The 20757-nt window shown below is 47.8% G+C and overlaps 2 protein-coding genes across 5 annotated transcripts in view; one reads left to right on the top strand and one right to left on the bottom strand.

Moving 5' to 3' along the window:
- The window catches only part of DCAF1 (DDB1 and CUL4 associated factor 1), a 96767-nt gene extending 84961 nt beyond the window's left edge, over positions 1-11806 (top strand). For 2 of the 4 annotated variants that reach the window (XM_058559708.1, XM_058559683.1), the window contains one exon: positions 6234-10042. In XM_058559708.1, the coding sequence (XP_058415691.1) occupies positions 6234-6668 (435 nt within the window). In that variant the 3' untranslated portion in view covers positions 6669-10042. Of the gene's footprint in view, positions 1-6233; positions 10043-10544; positions 10610-10826 lie in introns of those variants that run through there. The other 2 variants (XM_058559693.1, XM_058559702.1) reach the window with 2 other exon arrangements.
- Positions 11807-15374: 3568 nt separating this feature from the next.
- Positions 15375-20715, bottom strand: RBM15B (RNA binding motif protein 15B). Its single transcript, XM_058559657.1, has one exon. It carries the CDS (start codon positions 18387-18389, stop codon positions 15693-15695), a length of 2697 nt encoding a protein of 898 aa, XP_058415640.1. The 5' UTR covers positions 18390-20715; the 3' UTR covers positions 15375-15692.
- Between the last annotated feature and the right edge of the window lie 42 nt (positions 20716-20757).

The raw sequence follows: 20757 nt of genomic DNA, 5'->3' as shown, positions 1-20757 counted from the left end.
ATACCAGATTTCTCCTCACCACCTCTTCCCTGTGCCAGCTTGATTTTTTTTTAACTCATTTTTCTTTGTATCCCTCACCTGATTTTAAAACTGGAGACTTCATTTTCATATGAGTCATTTTCTATTCAAAATTTCGTCCTAGTCTAGATATCTGCTCTCAGGTCTTCTCAGATGTTCCAGGTATGACTTATATGGCTCAGGGATGCAGGCACCTGTGACTGACACCTTTTGAATTTGCCTTTTCACCCTAGCAAAATAAACTCAGAAGCCTGAATAATCAGCTGCCATCTGATAAAATGGTCCAGCATAAAGAACCTATATATTTATTTGAAAAGCTTTATTCAGATTTAATTTACATACCATAAAAATAGTTGTCTTTTGCCCTTATTTTTAAATAAGTATGGAGATTAACAAGAAGGGATGAACTGTACTACTATATTGTTGAATGAAAACATACACAACATATTTGACAGCCATACATATTTAGTTTCTGGAGCTGCTAGTCTGCCTGCCTTTAGGCATTTGATGAAAGCAGAGATAAGCCGGTCACTTATCAAAGCTCATATTATCCATTAGAATTTTGGTATCTGTGTTGTTTTTAAAAATCAATTTCAGTCAACTTTGATGTTGGCTTTTAGGAAAATTGTAAAACAGAAGATTAATAATTGATCATTGTTCCTAGATTTTTGAAAAGCCAATACATTTCAGCTAATTATAGTTAACTTTAAACTTATTTAAAAACCCCAAAAAACCAAGACAATAGTAATGTTCTCTTTTCTCCACGCCATTTTGAAATCTGGGACACACTGTGTGCTGTGCTTCCTGTGTGTTCTCCGTTGCCTAGGAGCGGATGGTAAGAGTCTTGACTGATTACACACCTGCTGTAAGCCTGGTCAGTGATTCCTGAAAGGCTTTTTTTTTTGGTCTAAAATTTTAAAGCGTACGTGAGTTAGATTCTGCTGGTGAGGAGAGAAAAACACAAGCAGTTACAACCCTGCAATGAATGTATAGCTTTGAAGGATAGTTAACACTAGGAACAAGTGTAAAAAGGAGAAAGCAAGAGTTTAAATTTTGCAAAATATGACATGTTGAAGTGTCAAGACAGTAGGCTCAGGTTTTAATTACATTTTTTGAAAAGCTATCCTAGTTTTTAGATTAACTGTTCTTAAAGTATGACCAGAGGTTTGTTTTCTAAGAGATTGGTTTTATATATATATATATATTTTTTTTTGTGAGGAAGATCAGCCCTGAGCTAACATCCATGCTAATCCTCCTCTTTTTGCTGAGGAAGACTGGCTCTGAGCTAACATCTATTGCCAATCCTCCTCCTTTTTCCCCCCAAAGCCCCGGTAGATATTTGTATGTCATAGTTGCACATCCTTGTAGTTGTTGTATGTGGGACGCAGCCTCAGCGTGGCTGGAGAAGCGGTGCATCGGTGTGCACCCGGGATCCGAACCCGGGCCACCAGTAGCGGAGTGTGCGCACTTAACAGCTAAGCCACGGGGCCGGCCCGAGGTTGGTTATATTTTTTAAGACAGTATAGGCTAAAAGCTATTTCTCTTGAAAAACAGACATATACTCAAGAAGAATTTTGAATGGTCTAGAATCAAATACTGCACTAATTTAAAAAATCAAATTGTTGAAGTCCTAGAGAACAATACAGTTTAATGTAGCCAAGAAAGTCAGTGGTAATATCTGGACTCACCTTTTTGGTTCTGTCATTGGGAATCTGTGGATAGGATGTATATTATTACAGAAAAGTAGAACTTTAGAACCAGAAGGTACTTCAGAGGGCATCTTATGTCATCTTATGTAACCTTCAGAGGTTCTTCATTATGGGTGCATTTCACAATTCCAGAGGAACCTTTCTAAAATCCACCTGTGTGAGCTTCCTTTGTAAAGATTGGTTCTGTCAACCTGGACCTTGTGTGGAATTTTGGCATGTGTATTTTGGAAAATGTTTTCCTAGGTGATTCTGATGGTCACACCTGAGTAGGAGCCACTAAATCACTGTGTTTAACAAAAAATTGAGATTCAGAGAAATTAGTATTAGATAGATGTTTAGTAAATGGTCATTGTTTCTGTTGTAATTCTGTAACATGGGCAGCATTATAGAGCTCCTGGGAGTTTTTGATCTGGGAAGGGATAAGACCATAGAGAGTTAGAGAGATGAGACAGGCAGGAGGAGGGAGAATGCAGTAGGTGAGTCCAATGAGAGTGGATAGGAGGGAGTACTGGGGATCTCAGATTTGTGGGAAACAGTAGTTAACTGGGTGTGAAGCCACAGAAGTGGGAGAAGTGAAAGATGTTTGATATTTTCATCTGGTAACTTGGAGAAGTGTGGAAAAGGTGCTAGGTTTAGGGGTGCTTTGAGTTTAGTTTTAGAATTAAGGGATTTAAAATTTCTGTGGTACAGATGTATAGAGCTATCTAATGAGAGTTCAAGATTTATGAATGAGAGGAAATATGAAGGCAGAAATAAAAGTTGTAGGCACCCCTATGCCTAGAAGAGGAGATCTGGAAGAGACCAGGTAAAGCTCAGTCCAGCAGCCCAGTGTGGAGGCCAGGATTGATTAGTGTCATTCACTGTAGAGAAGCCCTGTGGTTGGCCATTCAGGGCTTTGTATTCCTTTAGGAAGAGTTCAGTCGTTGTAATAGGAACAACAAATTAACACTTGTTGAACCCTTAGTATATGCCAGGCACTTTCCAAAGAGCTTATTATATACATACGTGCATACCTATTTTTCCCCCCGTTTAAATCCTAATAACAACCCCACGAAGTTAAGTAAATTGCCCCAAAGTCATTCATAGTGATAATAGTTTGGATTCCGTGGAGGCAGCCTGGCTCCAGAGCACACACCATTAACTGCTACACTATGGAGTGGTGTGGGCAGAAGCCAGACTGTCAAGGAACAGAGTGAATGAATGAATGAGTGAGCGAGTGAAGGCTGAGTACCTGGAGGCCAGGAACAGGGTTTAGGTCAAAAAGTCTATAGGTGGAAGGAATTTGAAGCCTGTGTAGATCGAGAAGTTGTTAGGTTTGGGGAAGCTGAACCTCTTCAGAGAAGGTGAGAAGCCGTTGGAGATGTATGTGAGGATAGAGGTGAGTGGAGTGGGAATGAGAAAAGTACAGCTGTGGTAACGAGGTCCTGGGGTGGACTGAGCTCCAGAGCAGGAGTGGAAGGCTTGCTTCCTCCTCAGACCAGGGTTGAAGTCAGGTTTAGATGTGGAGAGGGAACTAGAGGGCGGCTGAGGGAGCTCATGCCAGTTGACCTGTTCTCTGTACAGGAGGGGAGTGGATTGGTTTATCTGCAGGGGTTTAGGGTAACCATGAAATTGACTTAAGGTGGAATTGAGAAAAGTTTTGGAATTCTTTCTGTAGGGAAATTTATTAGTAGTTTAGCCTGGCCATGAAGTCCTCTAATTCTGTTTCCAAGCCCTTAAAGAGAACTCTTAGAGAATTAAAAAAAAAAACAATATTCCTAGATCCAAAACCGTACCTAAATGTTGCTGGAGTTGAGTCAGGATTCTAGTAAGATTTGCTTTATTCATTGGGTAATAATTTTTAGTTTTTACTTTTTTTGACCACTCATTAATGAAAGCTGTATTCTTTAGATATGAGGGAGAGGGGCTCATGTTACCAACCAAGTACTTAAACCAGCAAAGAGTGTTCCTAAAATTGCTTCCTAGACTCTTTTGGGTTCAGTTTAGATTCTACCACGGCACTTTGGACAGATCTTGTGAGCCTCTGTTTCATGATCCAGATTTCAGATTTAAAATTTAGAAAGTGAGTTTATGGCCATGTCTCTAGGTAACAAAATACATGTTAAACCAGTGTTAGTCGTTAAATACAGAGTGTAAATCATGAAGTGATGTGTTCTGCATGAGAGTCAGGTAGATCTCTTCCTACTCATTTCCCTTCCCCTGTCATGGTTGTAGTATGTCCTCGTGGTCTTCTGGGATGAATAAACTATTTCTCCTGCTACAAGATTAAATAAAGGTTGGGTTTGTAGGGTCCTGGAAGAATTTTGAATAGTGTCTGTAGTTCAAAGCTTAGACCCTGGTTGACATATTTTCTAGGATTGCTCTTGATTTGGGAGCTTTTTTTCCTCAGTTCTCCTGGATCAGCTAAGCTTTGATGTTTTCAGAAATGAAAGAGAATGGTCTTCCTAAATTTGCTGGCTAACAGATGCCTATTTGAACAGTTTACTCTAAGCTTTTACATATCCACTCAACTGTGGACCTTTAAAAGTTATGCTATCCTGAGATACTGAAAATTTATGTAAATTGCCCAAATTCACACAACATGTAGTTGGCAGAGCCAGGATTCTAACCCTGGTTGTTTGATCCCAATGCCTGGGCATTTTCTCCTATCCCATACTCTTCCACCAATGATGAATGTGCATATCAATAACTATGTATTAAAAATTTTAAAAAGTTAAGCTATCTTAAATTTTAAATGTAATTATTCTTTTCCATAGAGGCTTCAGAAACACAGGGCCCTGGATACCCTCTTCTTTAGTGTACTTGTTTTTAACTGTGGTACTTTATTAAATGGATTAGAACTAATTTTGGTCAAGGCCATGAAAATATGCCTGGAAAAAAGAGGCAAAAGTTGTAATCTGGTAAGCACTTTGGATTATTTCCCTGAAGTTTGACCTTCCTCTCCTTTCCCAGTTATTTCTATGAGCTGATGTGCTTGTAGGGCCTAGGAGCTTATCTGTGCCTCAGCTTATCAATACTGCCTCCAAGTAGTCTCACCTCCTTTCAAGTGAGTGGATGCTTAGTAGCCATCCATGTGGAGGTAATGGGCGGCCAAGGCTGTGGAACAGTGGTCTCAGGCCATCATATGTGTGAATTCACACACACACACACACACAAACTCTGGTATAGAACATACACACACTTGTACGGGCATTAGGATTACTGGGTATTTAAAGGGGTTGGTTTTTCCCATATAGCTGGTAGAAATTGTTGAAAAGTCTAAATCACTGGGTCAAACATTATATCAAAAAATCTCTAAATAGTGGTTCCAAAATGGTCAAAAGTTCATAAAGCAGAGCTACTCTGCTGAATGTGAGCCTAGTTTACTTTATAGCTGATGAATACTAGTGGCTGCATAAGCACAAAATATTTGGTTTTTAAGTGATTGGCATGCTGCAAAACTTTGAAGAATGTTTTTTAAATATTTTTTCTGCTTATGTTGGGCTTGTTCTGTCTTGACTTTCATTAAGCTGATATATTAATTGGATTTTATATTTTATTATTGCAGGAATTAGAATCCTTTTGCTACTGGCAAGGCTGACAGTTGATGTTTGAGCAGGATAAGTGATTGAATGTTGGTCACATTTACCTGGGAATAGCTGTCATCTTTAGCAAAGAGGTGTCTTTGTGCCCTCTCCTGCTGGAAGGGAAACAATTTGGATTCTAGTGCAAAGTTTAAATCTGTGGCAGATGCCAGGATGTATCATTTGTAAAGCCCAGGGTACCTAGAATCATGTATTTCATTAGTTTTCTAGTAGTTTTTCTTCCTTTGGGAAGTTCTCTTAAGAACAGAGGGATGGACAGTTTTTGTGTGTGTGTGTGTGGCTTGAAACAGAATATGTGGATATCTGTTAATGTTCTATATTGTAAAAGTCTTTTGTTGGATGTTCAGATCATCAGATGCTTATGATAGCATTGTCAAAGGTTTACCCACATTCTTGGTTATAAGGTCAAGGGCAAGAACTTGAAGGGCTTAGGAGCTAATGACTTAGCAGCTGTGTTCTTCCTCTGTTTTGTTAAAGCATTGCTTTTTAGATTCCAGATAGAAGCTTTTGTTTCAGTGCCTTAGCTGATTTCTCTTGGTTTGGTTGATGCAGGAGAGAGAGAAGAGCTCCCTTGGGTTTATTATTAGTTAGTTAGGAACCTAAAATATTGATGACAGAGGCCTCTGTGAAGTGAGCTTTCTGTTTCCTTGGATAAGGGCTGTGTGACCAGTAATGCCTTTGTGGAGTGACCAGTAATCCTTGTCTGAGGGGTGCTTCGAGTGTCCTGGGGAACATGTATGTGCCTGTTTCAGCCTTCATTGACAAGTGTGGCTGGCCCATGAAGTCTGTGCTAACCTAGATTACCACTCTCTACTGACAGTTTCCTCCCCTGTCCTTTGGTCAGGAGGGAAAGACTCCCCATGTGGCCCACATGGGTTAGGCCTTTGTATTTGTCCTAATGGACCTCATGCTTTCTTACCAGGAAGAGGAAGAACAGGAGGAAGAAGATGATGATGAAGATGATGACGACACTGATGATCTAGATGAGCTTGACACTGACCAGTTGCTGGAGGCGGAGTTGGAGGATGACAACAACGAGAACGCAGGGGAGGATGGGGACAATGACTTTTCTCCCTCTGACGAGGAGCTAGCAAACCTTCTAGAGGAGGGAGAGGACGGGGAGGACGAAGACTCTGATGCAGACGAGGAAGTGGAACTGATCCTGGGGGACAGTAAGTCTAGGGCCAACCATGAGGCTGAGCCTTGGCACCCACGGAAAGGTCCCTTCCCTGTGCCAGCCCAGCAGGGAAGCCACACCAGGTTACTGTGCCCCATAGCTGTAGATTCACCACTCTGGCCCCTTGAGGAAAAGCAGTTTCACATCTCTGATCATCTGTTCTGCCGTCAGACTATGTAACCAAATGGCTGTTACCTCTTATCTCTAAAACAGAGGTTGGCAGACTTTTTCTATAAAGGCTGGTCAGTAAATACTTTATGGTTTGTGGGCCATATGGTCTCTGTTGCAGCTACTCAACTCTGCTGTTGTAGTGCAGAAGCAGCCAGAGACAAGACGTAAATTAATGATTGTGGCTATGTCCTAATAAAACTTTATTTACAAAAATAGGTGATGGGTGTGGTTTGGCCCATGGGCCGTGGTTTGTGGACCCCTACTTTAGAGGATTAGCCTTTGAGTGGAAGGCTAAAGTGTAGTTCTTTCCGAAGGTCAGAGCTGGAATTGTCAGAGGCAGCTGCTTATGGGGTGCTATGCCTGCTCCCTTCTAAAGTTATGAAGAAATAAAAGCCCTTTTGTGGTGGAGCCCTTTCCTGTCTGCTTTTGCCTAATCCCTCTTAAAGGCCAGGGGGGACAAATGTTTCTCTTGGCTTCTGTTTTGTTCCTTTCTTTTCCCTTTCTTATTCTAAGTTATGAAGAACAAGCTCCGATTTTTCTAGTAATTTCCCATTCGGACAGGTTTCTGAAATCAAGTCGTCTCCTGACTATGCTGAGGAATCCTGAATAAATCAGCTAGTAGTTCTAAGAGTTTTCTAGTTCTGCAGCTATGCTCTGCATGTTTCAAGAGGACATATTTGGCATCACTGTGATGTGTGTCACTGTTAACAGACTCAAGCTTGCTGTGGTCCTGGTTCTTCTACTGCTGCCCTGCTTAGTTAGGGAGTAATCCCTCTGATAGCCAACCATTTTTCATGTAGCTAACCCAGCCAGCATTCTCACAACCACGGTAGGTATTATGCCTAATTATGGAAGCCACTAATCACATGTGGTCATTAAAATTTTAATTAAATTAAAAATTCAGTTCCTCATTTTCATGTCCACATTTCAAGTGCTTAGTAGCCAAATGTGGCTACCATATTGAATAGCACAGATATAGAACATTTACATCATTACAGAAAATTCTATTGTGCTGGCCTAGGCCCAACAAATGCCAAGCCTTTTCGTAGATTACTAGTTTTTATAATCATTGGTGTTTGGTGGTAGAAGAGAGAGACAGACAGTGTGTGTATGTATGGTAGGAGGTGAGTGGCAGTATATATTTAAGCATATATAAAAAAGATTCTCCTATTCCAAATCTGAATCCATTTTCTTTGGGGTAAATCTTATATGTGCTTCTAGCCCTCAAGACTGAAGGCAGTTGGCTTAGGTGAGACTGTCTTTTTTATGTAAGTCCTCTTGCTGAAGTAGTATTTTGAGGAAGCTCTGTGGGGGCTGAGAGGGAGTGCCTTAAATCTGCCCATCTGCTGTTTACCAGCTTCCATTTTTCCGTACTTGGAGGTTGAGGTGATTCAGTGGAGGAGGACTTGCCTTATCCCTAGCCATGGTCAGAGAGCCAAGTAAGAGGGACTAAGGGGCAAGGGACACATGACAGTATTGATGGGAATAAAAGGGCAAGTTCTACTGAACCTTTTTATCATCTATGAATAGTGACACTTGGGACGCAAGTTCTGTTTTCCTTCAATTACAATAAGGTAGGAGCTCCTTACAAGGGGAGCAGCTGGTGGCAGTGCCCCTGACATAAGAGAGTATCGCTAATTTTTCCTTTCTTAATTGAATATAAAGCCACTAAATTTGTATTTGGCCTGTAAAATTATTAGTCTTTAACTGTTTAGTTTAGGAAGTTCCTTCTTTCAAGCCCAAGAAGTAATCTGGAAAACCTTAATTCTGTCAGCAGTGAGAATGAATTTAACTTAGTGGGAATATTTATGATGTGAAAATGCTGTAATAAATGACAACTTGAAGACATTTCAGCTTGGGCTCTAGAATTGAGGTGGTGATGTAGAGGAGCCATCTGTGGTGTGTACTCCACGCTCTTCTTTTTTTTAGAGGCCCCCAGCAGCTCGCAACAGAGCAGACGGAGCATTCTCTGTATGGTTTGCCAATATTTTGCCTCACACTAATCCTCTAGAGCAGTAGCTCTTAGCCTTTTGGGTTTATAGAGCCCTTTTAGGATATGATGAAAATCATCTGGACTATAGAAAATCATATCCACGTGCCCCCACATAACCTTGCATAGGCCCCGGATCCCCAAGAGACCCAGTGATTGATTCCAGATGCAGAACCCCAGCCCCAGGAAGAGAAACACCTTGATTCTGAGGTCTTTGTGTCTCTTTGTTCTGCCCTCCAAAAGGCCCATATGTTGTAGAGCAACAGATTCAACATTGCAGGGATTAATTATTTATATCTGGACTGCCTTTGCCTCAAAGGGCCTTCCAGAAAGAAAGGTCCTGACCAGGATCTGGGATTGGGTCTCTTCAACACTTGGAGGATAAGAAAAGCCTAAAGAAGGTAGAGAGGGAAATCCTGCCACCTGACCACCAGGAGGGGAGTCAGTGCCCAAACACTGAAGGTTCTCTCTCAAACTCTGCTCCTGACAGTTATTTGCTTAAAGAAGATAGTGCTGTGATCCTTGTCTAGCTGCATTTACAGTCCTTAGATGTGAGGCAGAATTGTTCATACTGTTAGCCATATAGATGATGATCAGACAGATCTCAGGCAGGTGGGTCTAGCATTGTTGGCTCATAGATTGTATGAGCACTGGGGGATTCTCCGGAGTTCTACCGTGGGCCCAGCACACAGTGAAGTGCTTGGCTCTGGGGAGCAGGCCCTACGCGTCCCTGCTGGCACTTCCTCCTGGAGCTCTTGCTGCGAGGAAGTTGATGAGACTTTGGTTCAGCTGTGTCAGGTACTAGTTCTTTGATCTCTCCATCCTGTTTTCCCCACTCCTCACCAGTACAGTCAGGCCATGCTTGCACCCTTTTAGACCCAGGAACACTGGTTTTTCCAGCCATTTCTTTTGTGTACTTTCAGGATTTTTTTGTATTACGGCCACATTTTTCTTGGTTTTACTTGATCCACTTCAGTTGTCTTCCTAAAGGAGACTGTAGTTAATGAAGGAAGGTTTGGGAACATGTATTGTTCTACCTCAGCTTTCCCGAGAGTTGATTCTCTCAGGTATCTGGGAAAGGCTGATGAGAGATTCTTTGCAACCAGTACCTGTCCCTCTCCACATGGGAACCTCAGGGCCTATGGGCATTTGCAGGGCTCCAGCTCAGGATCAGTCTGCTCACTTCCCTGAGGACCTTGTTAAAATCATTTCTCAGCTTTCTGAGCTGTGAGTAATCAAAATGGGCAGTAAGACCTTTCCCTTACCTTCACTCAGCAAAAACTAGAGTCCTTATCAGCCAGGTACTATGTTTCTCTCCAATTTTGATCAACCAGACATGGTGTGTATCTGCCTCATTTTGAGGGTTCTTTTTGCTACTGACAGTTTCACCCCTTAATGGATCCTTCCAGAGGTGTTAATGTGGTCTTTCCACTGGCCAAGGCAGGTGGTCAGGCAGAGGGCTCCTTGTTTGCCAGACACTGCCACCTTCCAGGGCATCATAGCTACTTCCTGCTGGCCTCCAGCCTAGAGTTTCTAGGTTTTCCTTCTCTGGTATTGCTGCGAGCTGGCCTGTACCTTTTTGGGAATTCGTTCCCTGCAGATTATATTCAGAAATTGCAGAGGATTGAATCCTAGGTTGACTATCTCTGCCTTTATGAGGTCTTCTGAGAAGAGTGGCTAAGGAGTTGAGGAAAAGAGAAATCTCACTCTTGATTGGGCTCAGCGTACCTTTTTAGTGGTCCTTTGGGTCAGGCAGGCCTGTACTCATCTCTGAAAGACTCCAGAGGCGAAAGGGCTGTGGGGGCTCACTTATTGCTCCCCTTACCCTGCCCCTTTGCAGCCATTCAAGGCACCATGGGTGGAAGCCTCAGAGTGGGCTTGCCTGGTTCCTTTAGGGCCTCCCAGTCAGGAAGAAGAACCTCTAGGAAGCAGAGGGCACCGCATCCAGGCCTTTTGAAAGGTAAGAGAGCGGGAGATCCCAGGGGTGACCACGGTTGCCAACAAGTATATTCTCCAGAGCCAGCTCCACAGAGTTAATTGATGTGTTTTCTTTTTTCTGGAAACTGGTAATTAGCCTTGCTCAGGCATAAATGTATGTTGTATACAGGTGCTTCCTTCCTGAAAGCTTCCTATAAGCCCAGTGCATAATCTAGTTTCTCCCTTTTCTTACCTTTCAGCCGACAGCTCTGACAACTCTGATTTGGAAGATGACATCATCTTATCTCTGAATGAGTGAGAGCCATCACCACATGGAAGAGATTCTTCGCAGGCGAGAAACTGAGTCAAATGAATTCAGAACACCTTCCCTTCCCTTTCTCCCAGGGCTGTCTGTCTTTTAAGGAACTGCATGCCCTGTATTCAGAGGATTATGGCTTTAGATAATCTCACTGGAATCTGAGGGTCCTTCCAAAAACAGTAACAACCACAAAAAAGACAACAGAGGTTAGGCCCTATTCTGCTTCCCCCTTCTCCTAGGATGGACATATCGTTCCTCAAGGGGAAAAAAAAAAAAAAATGTCTCTGGGGTTATTTCACAATATATTTTCTTTGTATAATGTTCTTTACTTAAAGAACAAGAAGTAGTTTTTTATAAAACTTAAAAAGAAAAAAAACAGGCATTTATAACTGAGGGTATGAACTTATATCCACCAGGTCTCTTGTCCCTGCACTTCATTTTCTATGGGAGAAAATGATGTCTAAAGAACAATACAGAGGCATTTTTACATACGTATTTAAATGAAAAGGAAAATCGTGGTTTCTTAAATTGATAAGGATTAAGAATATTTTATTATAAATATAATATATGATTTTTTAACCTGTTTTGTTGCCTCATATGCTGTCAGGTTAATTTGTTTTCCTTTGTGCCAGAGCGGGGAGGAAGGCACTGCTTATTTGTTGAGTAAATGCCTAGATTCACCCACCTTCATGGTTTGGGGACAGCAAGGTCATTGTGGATATTGGTTTTGTGGAGTTGAGGGAACTTAGGATGTAAGTTCACTCCCTCTATTTTTCTTTGTGATTCAGTTTTTCAAAATCTTTTTTTCTTCGCTTTCTCCCCAATGTGGAAATTATAAATCAAAGGCCTTTTTCTTTAATGTAAAGTGTATTTATTTAAAAAAAAAATACAAAATAAACTACAAGTCTGTCTTTGTTTGTTTATAGCCTTACCCTATTCTCTTTTACCAAAGTGGGGTCTGTCCCTTTCTTTGCAGCTCTAGCCAGGCACTAGAGAAGACGCCTTCCAAGAGAGGCAGTCCAGGACGGTGGTGAGAACACGTTCTGCCCAAATAAAGGACTCTGGGGAGGAAAGCAGCTTAGTCACAGCGTCTAACCCTGGTCTGCAGCTCTCCCCCAGAGGGAGTATCTGTCTTTGTAAGAGTAGAGTACCACACGAGGTGGAGGGAGGCGCTCAGGGCATTGTCCACTGTGGACCCATCTTTCTATCCCCGGGTTCTGAATCAAGAAGCTAGCTCCAGAGTACAGATCCGGTGGAGCTTTTGGCAAGTTAAGGGTCCTGAGAAGTTTTGGAGGAAAGAGCTGGCAAAGCTAAGGAGTGAAAGCATTTTGGCTATACCTGTAGTCAGGGGACTGTCATTACTGTTTCCTGAAAGGGAGTGTAACAGTGGACTTGAGCAGTTCTTCACGTTTGGCAGTTGAGGGGCAGCTGGGGCTTGGTCAGGCTAGGTTGACAGATAATTTCACAGGCCTCTAAAACTGGCCTGGGTTAAACTCTGCTACTGCCAGGGAAAGTACCAGGCGCTCTTACCTTTTCACCCACCTCACCCCTCCCTCAACCCCCTTTCCTTCCCACAATAAACAGGACACCCTAGTCTCTTTCTTCCTTTGAGTTTGCCTAAGGAACAGCTTCCTAGTTTCTATTATATAGGTATTATATAGCTAAAGAGACTTTTCTCCCTTTGCCGAGAGAAGAAGAGACAAATTTCGTTGTGAAGTGAACAAGACAAGACAGCTAAAAGTCACCAGGGGCTGGTAAAGCCTTGCTGGGCTTTGGAGCACCATACAGTTTATCACACACACTGAAGCGGACCTGTGTCACCCAGGTACCTCTTGGTCCTGTAGAGATCAGAGGTCTCAGCTCTTAAGTTGCTTCATGCTTCAGCTTAAATGGGTTGCTAACACCTAACTAGTGGAATAGTCTTGACTGCTGGTGCTGAATGCATTAGAAGAAAACAGTTAAAAGTTAAGAAGTAGTAAAAGCACAATATTCTAGTCATTAACTGAGCCACTGTCTCCCTGAACTCTGCCAGGAGCTCTTGGGAGCACCCACAGGTCTCTTGGGTAGAGATGGGGACCTCTAGTAGGAAAGGAGGATTCTGGTTGACTCGACAACACACCCTTAGGGAAGAGCGCCAAGAGGCTAAGGAAACATCAGCTCTCTTTCTTATTCTGCCAGGGCTCAAGAGCTGAGTCACTTGGGAAGAAACATGTAGAACAGTAGCAAATCACCAGTGAGGCAAATTTTGACTTTTGTTGATTTTTTTGCCTTTAAGTGACACCTCAGATAGGACCTGAACTTCAGGTGGAGGCACTGGACACCTAGTTATTTCTCTCCCAGGGCAGTCTCTCTCATAGATCAACCAGGGCCTTGACCACCTGACCTACCCTCACTAGTGCTGGCCAAGGCCTTTCTGCGAGGTTACGGAACTTGCTGTGTCTTAAAAGCCAAAAGAAGGAAGTGGCTGAGAAGGGGGTCCAAGGAAGAGGAGGAGGAGAAAGGCCACACAGTGGCCTGTGGCTCTTCACCAAAACTCTGTAACTCTTTTTAGGGCCAGAGAGCACCTATCCTTGAAGAAGGGTGGGCAAGGCAAGGGTTGAAGTGTCTTCTCCAACCAGATTTTCTAGCAGGGTTCTGTCTGGGAAAGCTAGGAGGCATGTTATTCTGAGCACCCACTCGAAACCCTTCAGTATGCCTTCAAGCCACCCCTACCTCATTTGCTCTGAACAAGAGGCCCACTCCTGCTTCTGGCAGTACAACTGCCCTGGAATGGTGCAGCTGTGGCCTGCTGTAACTGCCCTTGATTTGCTTAGCTAGATAGCTGGCAGTTGTGACCACAGCTCAAGTATAGACAAACATGTTTGTTTAACACTTCCTTGTGTTAATGTTTTCTGTCATGAACATGCTTGTTCTCTCATGAGCACCAGCTGAAGCTCAGTGAGCAGTACTTCCCAGGCACCTCCCCTGTTCATTTTAAATCTCCAATGTCTTGAAAAGACACCTCTTTCACTGTCCTTATGGAGAGGTATGTATTCTCCATGCAGTCTGCACTGAGCCCAGCCTCCACCCCATGAGTTGTCTCTCAAAACGTCCCAGATGTCACCTGCGCTGCCCCGTGCCAGCTGGGGTAGTGCACTAGACCTGGAGAGTGAGGATGGCATGGCCAACAGAACCTGAAGTTCCTGGTCATTTGGGGGCTCATTTCTCTCCTGGACCTTCTCTTCTCCCTCAGCCCTGACAACGATCCTTTTGGAACATCCAACTGCCACAGAAACACCCTGAATAATAGTATTTGGGCTAGGTTCTATGGTGATAACAGCTGTATGACTCTGTCATACAGCTCCGAGAGTCATATAGCTCCCTGGTCCCTGACACTGCTGGCTTCAGTTGCCAGTGCTGGCCATACTACCTTATAAGAGACAAGCATGGACAGAAACGAAGGCTCCTTGAAGCTATCCTTCTCTCCCAGTTCGAGGCCTCCACATTTCCTCCCCAGCGTGGCTTGAATAGCTTGGAGCTCTAGCACTGCCCAACACCTCAGCGACTGATATCATTTCCCCACAGAAGCACCTATGTCCCAGCGGTCTCAACTTTCTTAGTATCAGGGCAAGAGGCCTAGGCAAACATTCTCACCTTGCACCTGGGAAACAGTTATGTCAGCTAACAAGAACATCTTCCTAACCCGCTGCACTCCCATACAGTATTGCAAAAATTCTTCGGTCCAGGGATTCAGTGTTCCCCACAAAGCTCTAGTGACCTGGCACACTCCCCACTCCATTGACACATCAGCCCCAACCAACCAAAGGAAGAGCCAGAATTCACAAACACCAGGTAAAGTTCAAGAATTAACCAAGGAAAGCTGCCTCCTGCCCTCCATTCCAGCATTTGGCCTCTGGTGTCCCTGGGCATCTGGGGCAGCTCTGTCTCCAACTGGGTATCCCAGGGCCGCCGCATTAAGGCTAGAAGGGAGGCTGAACAAGAGAGGGAGCCCACACGGACCCGTGGCACCAAGACCCCTTGGCACCAGTATTGCACTGCTCCTTCCCATGACTGCAAGACCACACAACTGCTAAAGACTACCTGCAAAAAGGCCTTAAGATTAGGTGCTTTGTCTAATACCCACAGCTCAAACCGACAGACACACAGGTTGTTTAGGGCAGGATGACAAAAACCACAAACTAAACTATCACGGCCGCTGGCTACAGACCTTAGGCTCACCCCCTTTTGCATGGGCTCCGCTCAGGCTGGTATGGCAGGGTCCAGAGCCTAGATTGAAGCCTACCTGCTCTCAAGATTAACAACAAATGTGAACACAGTTCTGACTCAGCCCAAAGAGCCGAGGGACTGAGAGGCATCAATGCAGCAGGACTTTGAGAAATGCCAGTGCTGGAAAGACGACATACAGCATTTGCATGCATGCAGTGGGGAAAAGTCTTCCATTCTCTGAGAAAAAACTTGATTTAACCAGGACTCTGAACAGGATTAAAAATCCATCCTCTGACAAAGGCTTTACTGACAACTTTCCATACAGTTAGTCAAAAAATAAAAAAATACACAACACAGCAGACAGTATCTTGTACACTAGAAATCAACATGACAGGATTCCCTTCTCATTGCTGTAAAAAAAAAAAAAAACCCAAAACCTAAGACCTTAGTTTTGGTGGGGCACAGGACTTTTTGGTCCCCAACCAAATGAACCAAAATAACCTAGCAGAGAATTGCAACCAAGGGGATAGAATAGAGGGGGGATCAGATTTTAAAATAACTGCTTTTGTGACAAACATGGAGCTGAAAAGATAAGTTTGGGCTAGGCAGTGTCTCTTACTATAACTATCACCATGTGTTCTTCTTCTAGCTTGCCCAATGTTCTTAGTGCTGACTGGAGGTACTGCTGTGAAAAGTCACAGGGCGGGAAGGCATAGAGCATGCCCGTGCTGTCTCTGCCCTTGGACCCCCCCACTGGCAGGCTGATCACCCCTGCTGCCTGCTTCTGTTTCAAGTAGGAGACCAGGTTCCTGAGAAGCCGCCTCTGTAGGCCTGGCTCTACCGTGGGCATCCCCTCAGTGCTAGGCCCACTGGGGGTTGCCTGGGTGGCTAGGAGCACTGCATAGCCATTGGGGCTCCCCTGCTTGATGCGCCGTGTGACCTCATCGAGCTTGGGCTGGTCCAGTCGAAGGCGCTGGGCAATCTTCAGCTGGGTCAGCTTACTCCCAGAAGTATGGTCTTTGAGGAGACCACTGATAACTCCCTGGTCCCCCTCTAGGATGTGCATAGATGTTGGGAAGCAGCTGTTTTTCAACACTAGAAACCCGTTCCAACCCAGCTGCAGTGTCTGGGCATACTCTGACAGATTCTTGAGCTTTTTGGTCTCGTGTTTTGACTCTTCAAGAGGCTTGGGCTCACCCTCAGTGGTCCGATGATTGCGCTCGCTCTCTCGTGTCTTCTTCCCGTGGGAAGAGTCTGGAGCCTCATGGTGGTGGTGGTGGCTCCGCTCCTCAGCTCCATATCTGCTGTTGCTGAGGGAGTTGCTGCTCGACTCCTTGGTCCCTTCACTGGAATGGTTTTCCTTCCGGCTGCGCTCAGGGGTGCGGTCAGAGCCTCGGTCCGCTTGCTGCCCACCACCCTTGGTCCTGCTCCGTTCCTCATAAGGGGAGTGGGTTGTCCTCCCGCGGTCACTGGAAAGGCTCCTCCGCTTCCGCCTCTCCTCCCAGGGCTTGGGTAGGCCCCGGTCCCCATCTCCTCCCCAGCGCTCACCACTCCGGCTGCGCACTGAGCGACTGTAGCCCTCCAGGCTGTTTCGGCGGTCAGAGCTTTTACTGGGGCTGGTCCAATCCCCTTCCAAAAAGGTCCGGTCTCGGTCTGAGTACAAGAGGTGTGGGGGGGTCCTATCCCGCACTCGCAGGTCTGCATCCAGGTTTCGGTGCCGGGTATATCCATCTGGGAGAAGCTCGTAATGCACAGGAAGGGGTGAGGGCTGGTACTGCTGGGGATACCGAGTCTCCTCCGCTTTGGCAAAATCCACACGCAGTCTGCGGTCTGGACCACCCAAGGGAAAGCCCCTCATTTTAGCACAGGCGGCCTGAGCTGCATCCAAGCTCTCATACTGGATGTAGGCAAAGCTATCTCCTTTGACATGATCAATGGTCCGAATGCTCCCAAAGCGGTCAAACTCCCGAGCCAGAGCCGCCAATGAGGTGTTAGGTCCCAGGCCACCCACCCAGAGCCGAGTGGTGGGGTTGGCCTTGCCATAGCCTATTTTAATGGGGTTGCGGCCAATCACCCGGCCCGACATGGCCACCTTGGCCCTGTGGGCCATGTCCAGGTTCTGGAACTTGAGGAAGGCGTATGCACCGCCCTGGCCACGGGCAGGTCTCTTGATGACCACCTCCTCAATGATGCCGTACTTCTCGAAGGCCCGTCGCAGCTCCACTTCAGACACGCTATGGTCCAAATTCCCAATAAAGAGGTTGCGTGTAGCCCGTTGGTCGTCCTCAGGCATCAGGTCCTCCTCGCACACGGCTGGGTAGCCGTAGGGACGCCCGCGGTCGTCGTACAGCCCGTAATAGTCCAGGGCCCGCTCACGGGACAGTCCTACGGCGGCGGCAGCGGCGGCATCCAGGGCAAAGGCTGCAGCGGCGTGGCGGGCGCGGGGCTCCCGCAGTGGCGGAGCAGCTACAGGGGATAGCGAGCGCTGCTTGTACTGGTAGCCGCCGTGCAGCGGCAGGTAGCCCAACGGGTCGGCGGGCGCGGGCGGCCCGGGGGGCGGCGTGGAGGCGGCGGCGCTGCTGCTGCTGCTTCGCCGGCTGCTCCCGCCACCGGCGCCGCCACCGCCGCCGCCGCCGCCGCGCAGGTACACGGGCTCCACTTTGAGCGGGCGGTCGTAGAGCAGCAGCTGGCGGGCCAGGGCGTGCTGGCGGGCCTCGCGCGCGTCCTGCGGGTGCCGGAAGTTCACGTAGGCCACGCGGCCCAGCTCAGGCGTGTGCGACAGGCGCAGGCTGATCTCGCCGAAGCGCTTGAACTGGTGGAAGAGCCGGTCCTCGAGGTGCTCGGCGGGCAACGCGGGGCTCAGGCTGCTGATGAGCAGCGTCTTGTACTCGGGCGCGGCCGCCGACGAGCCGGGACCCGCGGGCTCGGCTCCGGGAGGCGGCGGAGGTGGCGGCAATGGGGATGCGCGGGGCGAAGCGCCTGAGGCGCCCGGGTCCCCCGAGGCCTTGCCCCCGCGTCCCCCGCCGCCGGCGCCTGAGCCCGAGGAGCGGCCGCTGCTCGCACGGTGATTCGCGTCCCCGGCCCCGCGGCCGTCGCGATGCCCACCCCCGCCGCCCCCGCTACCGCGGGGTTTGTCGCGACCCCGCGTCGGTACGGGGTGCTTGGCGCCGCCCGAGGCCTTGTGCGCTGCCCGCCGCCCGCCCGCCTCCGCCTCCCGTTCGCGCTCCCGCGGCCGCTTGGCCGAAGATGACGAGCCGCGCCCGCTCGGGCTCGAGTCTCGCTCGCTCTGCCTCTTCATGGCGCCGGCGCGGCGGGCGGGCGGGCGGCCCGCAGGCCCCTCAGAACGGCGGCAGCGGCGGCCGAAGAAGCGGCGCCCCCGGCGCCGCCATCTTGGACAAAAGGACTCGGTGCGGCGGTGACGGCGGGGCGGGGCAGCAGCGGCGCCCAGGGGCTGGGCGTCGCGCTATCAAGCTGCGCCGGCCGCGCCACGTGACCTCGAGGCGGGCGGGGCGAGAGCTACGCTGAGCGTACGTCATCGGGCTGCGCCGCCCCACGCCACGTGACTCCATGGCAGGCGGGCAAGCGCAGCCGGGCAAGCGCAGCCGGGCAGTGAGCTTTGTCGCCACCGCGCGGCCGCGGCTACGAGGAGAGATGGGATTCCACGCGAGATCCGGGCTGGCTCGCACTGCCCACGACCCTAGCAGGCGAGGCAGGACCTAGGCCAGCCGCTCCTGGCTGGGGCCCGTGCTGATTGGAGCAGGAGTGGCAGGCAACCTCCTTGGGCGCCCAGGTGCTGGGTCTTGACCCAGCGGCCTCTTATGTGGTGTAAAAGGACTAGGACTAGGACTAGGCTTGGGTGGCTCCCATCTCCCCGCCACAGCATCTCTTGACTGGAGTCCGGAGTTGACAACCCCGAGGACAGAAGAACCCTGCTCCCTAGGCCCCGTCCGGGCATTCTCTGCGTTCAGGTTCACCTGCATCGGTCCCCCGAAAGGCCATGACCATGACTATGCATGCAGAAGACGATACCTGTCTGGGCCCAGGAAGAGAGACCCGAGAACCAATCTGCAGTTTACGGATGGGAATAAGCTCCTTGGCGCCACTGAGCCACTATGCTGTGGGCATCCGAGTAGACGGCGGGCCGTAACGGCAGGGCCATGGAGCCAGGGGCGAACAGATGGCCAAACCCAGTAGCTACCACAGCTTGACACACTTACCTTTCGCTGCCCAGTGCCCTCCTATCCACCTCCAGGGGCAGGACCTCTTCTCTCGAGGTGAGGGGGAATCCTGTCCAGGGGCCCAAGCCCCTTGAGGAAGCTTTCATTCTTCAGGGAGAGTTGCTAGAGGCATCGGAGAACTTGACCCAGCATCAGCCACAGAAACCATGGGGTGGGGAAGAGTGCACCACAGTTCCTCCCACAACCATAAAGCAGCTCCTGGAGCAACTCAGGCAGGTGCGAGGGGAGAGGTCTTGGAAGGAACACCTATAACACTGCACGACCTCCTGAAATCTGCTTCCAGAAAGGGAGTTAACCTCTTCAGATAACCTTGGGGGTCAGCCCTAGAGCTTAGTAGTTGGGCTGTTTTCCCTGTTCCTCTGTTCAATGCGGCCTGGAGGGCACGGAGGCCACCGGATCACAGATTAGGGTGGTAAGCTGAGACAGCTCCATCTCCTAAGACTTCTGGCTCCAGCCATGGATTTTCCCAGCACCTTTCAGGGGCTTAGGACAGACACTGTGCTTTTCAGATCGTCTTGGCCAGAGAAGTGGCTCAACTTTCTCGCTTTCCTCAGAAACAGTGCTGCAGAGGTGCAAAACGTGGGACTGCCACTGCCAAGCATTAGTGGACTCCACAGCAGCTGAGGCCCCTTCTATGGTCAAACTGAATTTAGGAACTGCACAAATGCTGTGATCGGAGGTCAGACCAATTCCTTGGAAAGCACAGCTTCTTACTCCTTCCTTTCAGTGTCTGCAGGCCCAAGGAACAGAGGTATCTCCATCAAGCCACAGCTCATGGTGACAACTGGGTTTCCCAAGCACCAACCCCACAGAGAGCAACTAAAAAATCAGACTCTGGGGACAAGCCATCAGGACCTCAACTGTTAGACTTATCTTGGGTAAAAAAGGCAAAAGGCAGCCTCTCACTGGCTCTTTGTACAAACCGACTCCTGCCAGTCTTACAAAAACCCCAATTAGGCATTAGAAGCTTGGGACTGACACTAGACCACAAACTCAGATGAGTGAGTAGATGGCCAGATCTGGACAGTGTCTGGTGGAGGTAGACAGGCCAAGAGCATCTTTAGAAATATGACAGCACTCAATATACAGTTATTGAAGTCATCATCCCAGAAAACCACACTAAACACACCCTCAGTCCTGTGGGTACCGAGCCCTGAGGTAAGCCCCTCCCTTGTACATCAGACTCAATCCCCTATGCCTAGCAAGCAGCTGTGCAGCCTCCAGCCCCTCCTGCCGGTAAGTCACTGCAGGGTCGGGTATCAAGCCCAGCCTTCTCCAGGGCTCCCCTCTAGTCCTGCACAACACCACATGCCTCAGCCCCTGGTCCAGCCCTGTGGTTGAGGGACAAATGTGAATATACCTGAAAACTCTTTGTAAACCGGAAAGCATAAACTGGTGGGATCTTCATTAGGGGTAAAACCCTATTTC

The sequence above is a fragment of the Diceros bicornis genome, chromosome 2, assembly GCF_020826845.1.
Source record: "Diceros bicornis minor isolate mBicDic1 chromosome 2, mDicBic1.mat.cur, whole genome shotgun sequence".
NCBI lineage: Eukaryota > Metazoa > Chordata > Mammalia > Perissodactyla > Rhinocerotidae > Diceros > Diceros bicornis.
Note: the sequence above shows the minus strand (reverse complement) of the source record. Positions and strands in the feature narration are given on the sequence as shown.